Raw genomic sequence first — 14,204 nt, 5'->3', positions numbered from 1 at the left:
CAGGGTTTTGTTATTATTCTATTTTAATGTTATTTTTATTTTTATATATTACGTTATTGTTGTTTTCATTTCTAATTATGTTGTTTTAGTTTGGTTGTTATTTTCCATATTCTCTTGGGATAAGTTTGTTATGTTTTGTTGATGTTCAAGTTATATTAAATATATTTGTTAAAAGGGCCAATGAAAAAACTCTCCGTCGGTTTTGGAGGCCTTCCCCTTTTAAAAGACGGAAAATTTAATCAAGTTTATATTATAAATTGTTAAATGGCCAATGAAAAAGTTTAGAGGCCTTTCTATTTTAAAAGACGGAAATCTAATTCATTTATATACGATTTTAGTAGTTGGAATGGGCCGATGAAGAAATTACCGTCGATTTCCAAGGCCACCCATGTTAATAAGACGGATTTTTATTTTTTTTAGTTATTATTTGAGTTATTCATTTTTATTTATATTTATTTGACACTAACTCTTTTACTAAGTGTCTTTACAGGTACCCGGAGGTGCTTCTCCTTGAATTATTCGAATGAAGTTCGAATCATACTTTTAATTTCATTATCTTGTGAATATTGACGTTAGGCAAACTTTAGGCCGATTATTATTTTGTTTTATTTTGTATATTGCATGTTTATTATATTTGTACATTATTTTATATTCTTCCTCAATTTGAAAAAAAAATAAATTCAGTCGGGAACCACAATTGTGGATTCCGAAGGGTGCCTAACCCCTTCCCTTCGGAATAACTTGAACCCCTTACCTAGGATCGAATTGGTTTCGTAGATTAATAATTGGTTTCCTAGTTTTCCTAAAATTAGGTGGCGACTCTTTTTTTTAAAAACTCGTTTATTTTTCAAACTTTGTTAAAATTGAATCAATTAATCATTTTCGAGTTGCCGCGACGTTTCGCCTTATTTCGAAAGAGTAGGGATGTAAACAACGTTTGTTTTGAAATATCACTACAACAAAAATAACTTTTAGCGACATTAACTATTGACATTAATAAAGAGTCATTAGAATCAATGTCGCTAAAGGCTTTAGGGACATATACAAAGAGTGACAGTTGCCGCTAAATATTCATATTTAGTGGCAATTAAGAATTAATTGCCACTAATAATTATTTTTGTTATAGCGTGTTATCCTCCTTGCAAATGTCTCATACTTCTTAGAGAGAATGAAAAAGAAAAAAAAAGACTTGGTCATTACAATATTTTTAATTAATTTTTCGTTGACACACTATTTATTAATGTTTCCTTATTTTATATAAATAAATAACGCAAAAATAGGTTCTTTGTTTAAGTGTAAGTTGAGGGGTGTTGGGAGTGATATTAAATGTGAAAAGGTCAGATAACATGTGAACATACAGCTAAGTACATTATAGAGTACGATTACTAAGTTTAAATTGATTCTTCAATACTTATTTTGTTTTTGGCTTAACACAAAAAATTAAATAATCAATTTTAGATATACAAGTGATAATTTCATGATATATTTTTATGTTTTATCACCTCTGTTTTTTTGTTTCCATCAATGATTGACCTATGATACTATTTTTTAATTTCAGCTTGTTTAGAGTGTTTCTTATTTATTATCTATGATACTTCGATTTGACTCAGCTTTTGGTATATATTGTTCTTAATGATCAGTAATATAATGATCTTAGGTTATATATTAGTATATAGATTAACTTAATTTCCAATAATCGATTGACTTTTCTTCAACAATATTACCAATAAATTAATGAACAAAACGTTAATCAGGGTATGATGATAGAAACCTAAGCAAAGCTATAAATTCAGTAAAATTACAAATTAGACGAATAAAGAAATCGATTAACACGTCTTCTGGATCCTAATTAAAAAGTTGGTGTTAAAACCTTATGACTAGAGTCAATATACTGAAAGCAGTCTCCTTATTTGGATAATGTTCCAATTTGTAGGGCACAATTTTTTCAATGATCTTATTTCATCTGATTTTTAGATTTTGCGGAATAAAATTTATATTTTGAAATTACGTAAGAAATAATATGATTCACGATGATTAATAGCTCAAAACATTGAAAGGACATAGGAAAAAATGCAATCAAAGAAAAACTCGTTCTAATTTAGAATCTGAAACGCGTCATATAAATTGGGACGAAGAAATATATTCGATGCTTTGACCATTGGGGTTTTAAATTAATTGCTTAGTATTTTAAATAAATTGTTTGGTTAATTTAGTATTATATTGATATATTAATCAGAAAACGGCTTCAGTTGTCTTGCTATTCCATATATAAGACTGTCAGCTTCAGACTGGAAAGTTAATTAGTCAGATAGAGCTTGATTAAGGTAAACAAATCAAATTAACATAACAAAAAGAGAGATATTAATTTCAAATTAGAAAATATGGTGAGAACTCCTTTTATTGACAAAATGGAATAAAAAGAGGTGCATGGAGTGAAGATGAAGACAACAAATTAAGAGCTTTTGTTGAAAGATTTGGTCATCCCAATTGGAGGCAATTGCCTAAATATGCTGGTAATTAATTAATTACTATAAAATACATATATAATATATGTTTTATTTTGTATATAATAAGTTACTTACTTTTTAATATATTTAGGCTTAATGAGGTGTGGGAAGAGTTGTTGATTGAGATGGATGAATTATTTGAGGCCTGGTTTGAAGAAAGGAAATTATAGCCATGACTAAGAACAACTCATCATTAAATTACACAACGAACTTGGAAAAAGGTACATACATACATATGTTGCACCAATAAAAAGTTGTGAGTCTAACATCGACCCATTTTTATTGATTTTCTTTTAATGTATTATATGTATATATTAAATTTTGCAGATAGTCAGCGATTGCTACAAATTTACCAGAAAGATCAGACAATGATGTCAAAAACCATTGGCATGCTCATCTTAAGAAACGTGTGACAATAGACCATCAAGTAATTGATCAATCTTCAGAGTCCACAGGCTGATCTCAAAATCCCTATAAGGTTTCGGAACACGAAGAAGTTATGAGAGAGGTGTCAGATCATCTTGTTCATGATACTTTAATTAATCTAGAGATTTCATCGAGTGATCATCATGATTTAAATTCCAATCCTAGTTCCTATGAAAATGGATTGGATTGGATCCAAGAGGAAATAATTACATGAGATCAATGGGACCACTTCAAAGACTCCTTTTCCTGGCCAATGAATCCTATTGACAATTTCCAGACTGAACCTTTTGACCACATTTGGACCCAATCAGTCGATAATTTCTGGACACAAACTTTCTTTTAATTCTTAATTATATATATACCTCTCTCAACTTTTAACGACATTTTGATACATTTTATAAAAAGAATGAGTATAAGAACTTGTACTGAATAACATATTTAAGCTTTAAATTTCAAATTCTTAAAAATTTGCAACTTTAATCACGGAATTATTGTGTAATATAGGGTCTTGTAGTTGTAATACATATATAAAAATTATAGTGATCATCAAGTATCTATAAGTGAGTCTATGAAATGTCATAGTTTAGTCAATTATATTCACGAGACTACATATTATATTTTCTACCTTTCTCGATAAAGACAATAAATACGAATTATAATTAGGAATTGCGGAGTCAACTCTACACTTAATTAGTTAGGAAATAGGGAGGAAAAGCTAGCTAGAGAGTATGCAACTCTATTCTGTTTTCTGTCTCTTCGTTTCATATTACTTGACCTATGTTGATTTGATATATTCAAATTCTAAAAAAGTTTTAATTAAAGGTGTTTTTACTAATCTAAACTTATTAATGATGTTTTAAAATATAAATTTGACAACTGTTACTTTACATAGTTATTTAATACTAAGAGTGATAAAAAAAAACTATCTTAATTTATTAAAATTGATGAGTAAAATAAAATATCTAATGTTGATACATGATATATCAACTAAAAATGAAACGGAGGAAGTACTTCATCGTCCATGTAATATACTTTATTTTTATATATTAACTTTTATTTTCAATAAATAAATATTTTTTCGATAGTAAAACATACAATGTAAAGAATTCATTATCTAAGTCTTCGAGAAAGCGTCCCTATTAAAATAACTAAATTAATTCCTGAAAACGACATAAGAAACTGCAATGTTTAATATCAAAGTGAACGGTGTACCATATATATATCTGGGCATTATTTTTCACAATTACGCGGATGCTAATTACATAAAAAAAAAGGTCAATTATTTGACAATTTCAACTCAAGAAAAATCAGAAAAAAAAAAGTATTAGTTAAATCTTGCATGTTGCATGCATGAACTTTTATATATATAGGGTCAAAGAAATATTATACTCACTCTGTGTGATTAGACAGTCAGAAAATGTGACTATATGTTCTAAAAAACTTTATAATATTTTTAAAACTTGACAAATAAAGGAAGAATTAGCGGGCTTTTTACTTATTTGTTTCTGTGCTTGACAAATAAGTAGAGTGGGGATTATTGGAATTTGGAGGGTGTGGATGAGACAATTAGCGTGAAATGTCATTTAGAAAATTTATATTAGAGTGTAGCTTCGTCAAATACGAGACGTTCATGTTTTTTTAAAACAAATGTGGAGATCATTTAGAACATTATTAGTCAGCTTTTCTTGAGTACAATCAGCACATGAGAATTTCTTTAATTGAAGAAATTTATGATTCTACAAAGTATCTCCATATTGGTTAAAAAAAAAAAAAAGAACTTCATGACTACAAATTTTAGTGGCGCTAGACCTAGGGATTTCGTTGAGTTGTCCAAATTCTTTAAATTATTATATGCCTTATCTGANCAATCAGCACATGAGAATTTCTTTAATTGAAGAAATTTATGATTCTACAAAGTATCTCCATATAAATTCTCAATAACATTGAGCATCATATTATTATCGGGATAACCCAACAGGAGGAGGAGGTGAGCGAGATTTGTGTATGTATCCCAGATACATGTGAATTACATTAAATATATGTAATATGTGTATGATTTTGGTGTGATTCACATGTACCTAAAATTCAGTGTACCCCAAATACATGTGAATTCACGTAGGATAAAATGTATCTAGGGCAAATTGCTCTTAATTTTGACTTCATATATTTCGATCCTGAATACATCAAAATCTGATAAAATTTATAATATTTTAAATTAACGTATAACTGAGTAATTAATTTATAAACTAGTGAAATTCCTGTAAGTTACCAAAAAAATATATAATATAGCTAAGAAATGGGAATCAGAAAGACTAAAAGATGTTAATGGATAATTACATAACGGGCCAAAAGAACCAGGCCAGTCAGCCCAATTTATAAGATGAAAAAAATCTAGGGCCCAAAATAAGCTTACTCCTCTATTTCGAAAGGAATGATGTATGGTGTGTTTGATACGAAAGGAAAATGCTTTTCGTTTTATCATGTTTGGTTGGTCAAAATATTTAAAAAATATTTTCTTTAGATAATGTTCTTTACAAATGAAAAAAAAATGACATTCCAAATTCATTTTCTCCGCCCCCAACACCCAATTCTTGACCGTCCCACAACCAAAATCCATTCCACATTCCTATTGTATTTTTACTAATACATATAAATATTTTCAAAAAATATATTTTTACTTATTTACTAAACAATAAAAAAATATCAATTTATTTTAAGTATTTCTTTAAAAAAAATATCTTCTCTTCGTATCAAACACATACGAAGGTTAAATAATAAATTTGCCCCATACTTTGAAGTTTGAATATCGATATGCCCATATCTATATACTAGCAATCACAATCTTTAGTATGCGTCCTTTTATCTCAAAGTACACAGATAGAATTTTTTTATTTTTTTTTACTTTAAGTATTCAATTTTAACTTTATGAATAAAAGATAGTACAAGAAATATTAATTTTTGAAAACAAAATGGAAGTAAAACAGATGGATAATTAATAACAGCAGATAGACATTCGATTATAAATTTGAGTCAGTGGTCCAATTTAAATTGTATGAATGTGTGTGGTGACTTTCAATTGCTGCCTACACAGATATCAAATGTCTGGACATATTTTTGGGATAGTGAAATCTCCAAATCTCTAATATTTATAGGGACCATTACCCCAAAAATTCAGTTTATCGTCTCAAATTATTTATCGTTTTAAAATTTTATCAATTTTTAAATAAGATTATCTCATTTTATTCTTAATAGCTATTGTTTTTTAAAATTATAAATACATCAATTATGAGTGATATCATAAATGCTTAAATATTATTAAAAGGATAAAATAGCTTTTTTTAAAGACCTCTTAATTAATGTATTACAAGGGGCATGTAAAAGAAAATGACGACTGATAATTTGAAACGAATGAACTAGCACGCAGCAAAATAATATGTTGTACAATTTTTTTAAAAAAAATAATTGAAAAATCATGAAACAAGCCATCGATAAAAGTATAAAGTATATAAACCTCAACAATTTGGGCACTAATTAAATTTTGTTTCGAAAGTTTTCTAAATTATAATTTCTCAAAATTTTTAAAACTCACGAATACACTGTTCGTTCGCTTGATACATAACTATAAACTAAAGTCCTATTGATTTAGGTGAGATTATGTATTAACAATAATATTTGTATGAGATACATTCTACGCAAACAAAATTATAATAAATGTAGATGTTAAGAGAGAAGGAAAAATAATTAAAATTTTTATGTATAATTTCTTAATTTTCCTATAATAAAATTGGTAAAATGTCAAGAATGACATTAGAAAAAAAATTAAAATTTGATGAATTTATTCAATCTTATCATCTCATAGAGTTGTCTAAATTGCAACCAATTAGATCCCCAAGCAGCAACATGAAACAACTTTAAAAAGGTAAAAAAAATAATAATAATACACCCATCAGGTCTTTTTGTCTTCCCAATAAAACAAAAGGAAATAAAATGAACTCATTTTATTCTAATTTCCCCTCTCAACTCTCTTTTACTTTTTTCAACTCTTTTTCTCCACATTCATACAAACTAAAGTCACCAAACATGAACTCATTTTGCTTCTTTTTTTTCTCCCCTCAATTGCCCCTATAGTAGCTACTAGCTATGGCCTTTTTCTTTCCCTCTTTCGTTTTTAGTGTTTTTTTTTTTATTTTCATTTGATATTCGTTATTATATTGGAGTTTGATTAAATTTAAATTCAGATAAAAATAAATTTCATATGGAGGAGTAAAATGCACTTTAACAAAAACGACTTCAATAAATATCTCTACTTTAAATACTACAAAATTAAAAAGAGAAATCATTATTTATCAAAAAAAAAAAATTAAAACATAAAAAAGGGTACTAACTTGGCTTTATTAAGTTCTTTTTTTTTTCCTAATGTACTTTTTAAACCCTTCCAGTGGGCACGTACTACTGCTTCGTTTTCATTAAAAATAAAATAAAGATAAGTTAATTTTTTTAATGAAACATCAATATACGCAGCTAAATTAAGTGTTGTCATCAATAATAGTAGTAATAATCTTTCGACGTTTCGTCAAATTGTCTTGCCTGCTGCTAATTGCATTAACTGAACTATCTTCTTCAATTGGCTCGTTATCTGAACTCCAACTCATCTGCACATCAAGCACGTTAACTGGTGTGCTTGTGCTTGATACAATCTCTAATATTGATTCATATTCTTTTTTCGTTATCTCTTGCGTTACGTTATAACAACTTAACAAATCATCCTGTATATAAAAAAAAATCAAGTTATTTATAAATTTTAAAATAAAAGTTACAATCACTAACTCACTGTCTAGAACTAAACTATTACATTAATGTAATTTGTTCTCATTATTATTGTTACGATAAATTATTGAATACTAATATTATTTGGTTAGTCCAACTAAAACTCTTTTGTCCATACTAGCTAATATATAAATATTATAGTTAAGTCCTTAATTTGACCCGTAAAGTGTGGAAAGCTCTGCCGCTATATTTTTCACCTACAAATTTCCGTTTCAAAATAATTGTTGATATTTATTTTTAAAAAATAAATTATATTATTTTTTATTTAACATTTTAAAATATTTTTTTTATCAAGAGTAGTATAAGAAAAGAAAAATTATGACAATTAATATAGAACGTAGGACGAAGGAATGATTAACAGACAATTATAACATTCATTATCAATCAACTTATAATTATCATGTACTACTATACTTTAGTATTTATTTTTAGGTGAAAAATATCATGAACATTATTATCTTTTCCTCTTTATTTTTTTTTTCTGAAAAGAACAAAATGCATGGAATCAATGTGCTTAAATAAAATAGAAAGAAAAAAAAAAGAAATTGAGTTTACCTTATGTACATATGAACAGTTTATGATTGCTGTTTTATAGCATGAGAATTGTAAAGGAAAAAGCTCATGAGAAGCACATAGAAGAGCTGACGCTGAGATTATAGATGGCTTGAACTGCAAAATCTTGATCTCTAAAATAAAGAAAAAAAAAAAAAATATAATTAAAACTTTTAAATCGATAATATAAAAATAATTATCAAATTTGACTTACCATTTTGAGATGTGAATATAATCTCAATAGCTCTAGCTTTGAGTGGTTGTTGAAAGGGTAGATCTTTAAATTTAAACAACGATACGAAGAAATTTATAAAAGCAAATGCAGTAATTGAACGCATTCTCCATTTTAGGCTTCCAAGAATCAAAAGCTCCATTCGCTTAATCGTCTCGATATCAAATATTGTACCAGCATCTTGCTGTACTAGTAAAAAGAAATTGGTAACAATAAGAGTCTGTACATAAATACAAATATCGACAGCATTATTCGAAAAATGTACCTGAATGTCAGTAACAGAGTACTCTGTTTTCTTCATTTTAAATGCTAACGAAACACAAGAAACAGCAATTAGGTTCAAGATCCACGGCTTCGCATCCTATAGTAACAAAAATTAAATCATAATCATTTTTTTCTCCGTAATGTTACTTGTTAAAAAGTTGAATGAAATTAGTTATACCGATAGCGAATGGAAGGATAAGAATCGATCGAGATAATTAATCGCAAGATATGAAAGAAAATGACTATCAAAGGGTTGAGAAATTTGTAAGATTTTTGAAATGGTTGCTTCACGAATGTTGATGAGAAAATTCGAGTTTATGAGAATTTGAAAGTAAGTTTTTGAAGGCATATGATGAGTTTCAATGTTGAAAAGAGGTGAAATTGTGTCTAAATGTGTTTCATCATGTGAAAATGGTAACGGATTTTCAAGGTCAAATTCCATGTTCAAGTTTTTTTTTTGGTTTAGAGAGTGAGGAAGAATGGTTATAAAGAGGGGAAATAAAATATAAAAAGGGGGTTGAGGGGAGAAGAGGAGTTAATGATAAGAAGAAAAAGGTGAGAGTTGTGTCTTATTTTTTGAAACGAAACCGTAACGAGACTTCAACTTCACTCACTAGTTTTTGTTTGTTTCTTTTTTTTTTATATTATTATATATATATAGTTCATTTTTATTTATTGTGTTTCGTTTAACTTGAAAGTATTCATAAATTTTGATACAAATTATTAGTTTAATATTCGAATTGTTAATCTATTTGATTAATTATACTTAGATACATATCTGATCTATCACATGACATATCAAGTGATCTGAAATTCTTGTAACATTATGAAGTTTTAATTAACGAAAAATTGAGAGAAGTGTTGAAAAACTCAAAAATTTTGGCGAGAATTTAGGGTGTATTTTACTCGTGTTGCGAAATCAGAGGTGTGTTTCGGTTCAGCTAGTCAAGTTATGAGGTGTTTTTAAGACTGTCAATAGTTCGGAGATGAAACTAATAATACGCACCGAGTTTAAGAATATCATCAATTGTCACGACCCAAAAATGGGTGTGATGGCACTCGTCTTATCCCACCAAGACAAGTCAGCCTAAAACCCAATATCTAACAAAGTGCGGAAGTAAATGACAATCCAACAACAATTCCTATTATGAAACCAAGTTATATTAATCCAATCCCCAAAATCAGGTTGTCACGTGCACAAGCCTCTAATGTAAATATTAGAATTGAAATAAAATAGAAGTCTAAAATGAAGTTGTCTTTCAAGTAAAAACAAAGTCATAAACTGGAGTAGGAAAGTTCGTTGAGATGACAAGCAGCTACCTCACAATCCTCCACAAGATGCCTCGGAAACGAAAAGAATGACAGGTATCACGAAGATCCAGGCTCGTATCCTACAAAAATTTGTAGAAGCAAGGGGTGAGTACCAAACCACGCGGTACCCAACAAGCAAACCTCTAAACACAAGTTAAGTGAACAAAATACGGGCACTTCTTACACCATATCTAAACCTCCACGCTACAGTCTAATAGTTTACAGTTTACCAAACACACAACTCAATAACCACACTCTATCAGTTTACACATTCTCAATAACAACTCAATATTCAACAGTCACAAGCTTCACAGAGAAACACTCACAAGATCAACAAAACACATGTTCAAGTTCATCAATAATAAAATGTGTAATGCCATGAGATGCAATGTCAAGTATAGTGATGCATGTCTTCCCTAACGACACACACCCGCTGTCTCTCAGTCCGGGACCCATGGGGGACATATCTGTCCATGCATCTGTCGCGGCGCACGACACGACCCTCGATAATAGTAACCTTCGCGGCGCGCGATACGTCCCTCGAAATATAATATCCATCGCGGCGCGCGATACGACCCTCGAAATGGTACATCCTCTTACCACAACCATGTCTCAGATACAATGCAAATGACATGCTCAATTGAAAATGAAGAGATAACCATTTTGATAACAAAACACAATTTACAGCAAGGAATACAACACCAACAAATAAGCAACAAGTCTCCAAGTCATTCTCAATACCACACAAGGAAATACACGAATTTCATACGCTTAACAAGAGTTTAGAAATCCACTTGCCTCAAACAATCGAATGATTACTCCGGGACTTGAGTCTTCTCATTATGTTGATCTTCCAAAACAATGCAATCTATTCAAGTACATAGTCACAATGAGATATCGAAAATAACCACACCCATATTATTATAGATATGGCCTAGACCGAAAAGTCTACATCAACCTGAAATCAAGTTCCTAAATTTTGATGTCAATTATTATGTCAACCCTCATATTTCCAAATTTCAAGTCTAGGGTTGAGTTTTCATTCTCCAATACCGTAAATCTAATGATATTACCTAATATTTAATTATCTATCTCAATATATCAAACCTTACTTTATAACATGATAATGAAATAAAATTCTTTAATGGAAGCCAACCGATTATGAACAGTGGCGGCAACCATTAATTAACCCCTAATACCCACACATTAACTAACAACCTATCCAATCTAATTGTATACTCCACCTGGACAATAGCATTTTCCAATTTCAATTTGATTTTCACCATTGAAAGAACATATCATTAATTAATGCCCCTAAAACATTCAACCAAGACCGCTATAATCCTTCAAATTTGTAATTTTACATATTAATATAATAATACAACTCATCACCAACCATTAATATGATGTTCTTTTCCTATAAAAACAAATAATACATAAACAAAATAAACTTTGGGATTTACCTGCAGCATGGGTCGCTTGTATTGTGGCCTCGAACTATGCCATTCGCCTCTCTCTTATGATCTTTTTTTTTTCTTCTAAAATTAATTATATGTTAAAAGTGAGAAGACCTACTACTTATTTTAATATAAATGGGTTAAGTAATATAGGGTTTTAAATAAATTATTACTTTAACCCATTATCTATCGATTAATTAACTCACGTTACACTAATATTTAAATTTCCAAAAATGACCTTCCGGGTCATTACATTATCCACCACTAAATACTATGTTCGTCCTCGAACATAAGAAACAAGAAGGAAGAATAACCAACACAATCAAAAGCTTGAGGTATAATTTTTCAAAGTCGTGTTCATCTCTTCGATTGATAACCTCTTCTCTAGGACCATTCCATTAATATCAACTACCAAGAACTGAACTTTAGAATCAAAATTTGCCAAATTTAATCAGAAGTGATTTGAATCAAGTCACAGACTAACCCATGAGACTCAACCTAAAGTGAAACTCGTTAGACAATAGCACAATCATCATGATGAATATTTTCTCACATAACCAAGGTAACCTTCTATATCGACATCGGCTACAACCAGTAGTGAACTTAAATCAATCACCACACACTCATAATGCATAAATCATCACCAATCTTATCAAGATTCCCTTTTCACAACATAATCTTTTCACGAGCTTAAGCTATAAAAATCTGATATTTAGACATCGGATACTCATCAAGGGAGAATCAAACTAATCTAACCCAAAGAAGAACAAGATCAAGTAAACACTCAATAAGCGGTACACTCTAGGATGCAAAACCTTTAACAACACTCTAATATAATTGTAACTCTTTATAGCTCTTATATAAGTTCTCATAAGTAAGGTTGTGCGTGTAGAACTTTTGGTATACTTCAACTATCTCAACAATGTCAAACCTATCATAACTGAAATGACTAAGTATGTTCAAGGATGCCACCCTAGCAAGAGGACAACCACAGGATCGGTACACCCGATCCACCACTAGGAAATCACCCATAGAAGCGAAATCATACATGAACATAGAAAGTGAATCATACTCTAAAACATGTCCAGACTGAAGTATTTGGTCACATAAGGATATACAAAACCAAAAATCAATATAACACTTGATACTTCTTTCATAGTGACCATATCAAACATTCTTATTCATCTTACTCTATTTATATAATTTTTATCCACTCACAATCAACTAGTCTGATCTCCATTACAATCTCACAAAACCTCAATTTACTAAACCCCACATACTTCTCGTAGTACACCACTAATGTCAAAACTCCCAATACTAATAAACATCATAACTACACCAATCATTTACTTCATTCTCAAATAGTCTCTAGTTACGAAGTCTTCTTAGCAAGTACATTATCGCCTCCAAAATTTTTTTGAACTATGACTCCCTTTCTTTCCATTTAAGCATTTCATGACAAGTACAAGTCACCCCCAAGACTGATAATACTAATTTTAAATCAAAAAGTACATTGCCATCAAAACACAACAATTGAATAACACTCAATTCAACTCCACATAATTCTTCAGTACCAATTTTAACTATCAGTCACACCATCATATGCCTCATACCAACACAAAAAAGAAATCTTGGTCACTCGAATAATTCGATACCAAGCTCATAACCTCTACTCACTATCAAATACCTATGTAACACATCATAATAGTTTGTATCGTCCCAGAAATAAATAGTTTAAATCTCCTCAAATCCTCATTAATTATGTAAAACTGTAGGTCCACACCGTTGAACATAAATAAATTATCTATCATCATGTGAACAATTTAGCTCATCATAAGAACACATAATTGTACACACCTCATTGTTTTTCACATAAATCAAAATCCAATCTTCATAAAAGTTGTTGATAAATTCCTAATAAGTCTATGCCGAATAATTCACATCCTTAGTCATATTAGAACTTATAAATGAAAAATTTATACATCCTTCAACTTCTAACCAAGACTCTATATGAGAGGTCTTATTCTTCACATCTCTTAAATTCCTCCCATGGTGCTTCTAACTATATTGAAATCTTCAACATACCAAACTTCTTGTTCTTTTTTTTTTTTTGTTTACCAATCTTATTCTTTGACCAACAACTCATGATATTTTTACCTCATCCTCTAATTCAAATCATTACGTGAAATTCCATTTAGGCATAACAATCAAAAGTAACAAAATTTTACTACTCAAATTATTTTTAAGTCCTTCCAAATGCTTCATATTTAATGTGGTCAATCATTTCTTACCCATATCAATTCATACCTTGACAAACAACAAATCTAAACTCACAATGAAAAACTTGATTTTTTTTTAATCCCAACCATGTAACACAATCCCATTATCTACCAACATTAGTTCATATATTGAATATCTTTATGAATTCACGTATCTTAGCTTATCATTGATCACTTCTCCATCGACCTTATCATATCTTTCACTAAAATTCTACCATATTCATTATCAAACTCAAAATCACAAAAGAACTAATTATCATATTCGAGATGAATGATCGTTCACTCCTTTCTCAAGATTTATCCAATAGTTTTTAACTAATCTGATGATCTTGTGACACTATATATTACC

At 29.6% G+C, this 14,204-nt stretch overlaps 1 protein-coding gene across 1 annotated transcript; it reads right to left on the bottom strand.

The window, feature by feature from the left end:
• Nucleotides 1–7,189: 7,189 nt before the first annotated feature.
• Nucleotides 7,190–9,414, bottom strand: LOC107014848 (putative cyclin-D6-1). The gene is made up of 5 exons (XM_015214960.2): nt 8,987–9,414; nt 8,810–8,905; nt 8,527–8,728; nt 8,316–8,446; nt 7,190–7,699 (listed from the first exon to the last, which is right to left on the bottom strand). Exons 1-5 carry the CDS (start codon nt 9,248–9,250, stop codon nt 7,460–7,462), a joined length of 933 nt encoding a protein of 310 aa, XP_015070446.1. The 5' UTR covers nt 9,251–9,414; the 3' UTR covers nt 7,190–7,459.
• Nucleotides 9,415–14,204: the final 4,790 nt, after the last annotated feature.

The sequence above is a fragment of the Solanum pennellii genome, chromosome 1 (genome assembly GCF_001406875.1).
Source record: "Solanum pennellii chromosome 1, SPENNV200".
Taxonomy (NCBI): Eukaryota; Viridiplantae; Streptophyta; class Magnoliopsida; order Solanales; family Solanaceae; genus Solanum; species Solanum pennellii.
Note: the sequence above shows the minus strand (reverse complement) of the source record. Positions and strands in the feature narration are given on the sequence as shown.

What these genes read in the sequence shown, in the direction of transcription:
- LOC107014848 (XM_015214960.2), bottom strand. Translation starts at nt 9,250, where the DNA reads ATGGAATTTGACCTTGAAAATCCGTTACCATTTTCACATGATGAAACA. An exon ending in TATCCTTCCATTCGCTATCG is followed by an intron (nt 8,906 to 8,986) that starts GTATAACTAATT and finishes TTGTTACTATAG; the next exon opens with GATGCGAAGCCGTGGATCTT. An exon ending in ACTCTGTTACTGACATTCAG is followed by an intron (nt 8,729 to 8,809) that starts GTACATTTTTCG and finishes TTACTAGTACAG; the next exon opens with CAAGATGCTGGTACAATATT.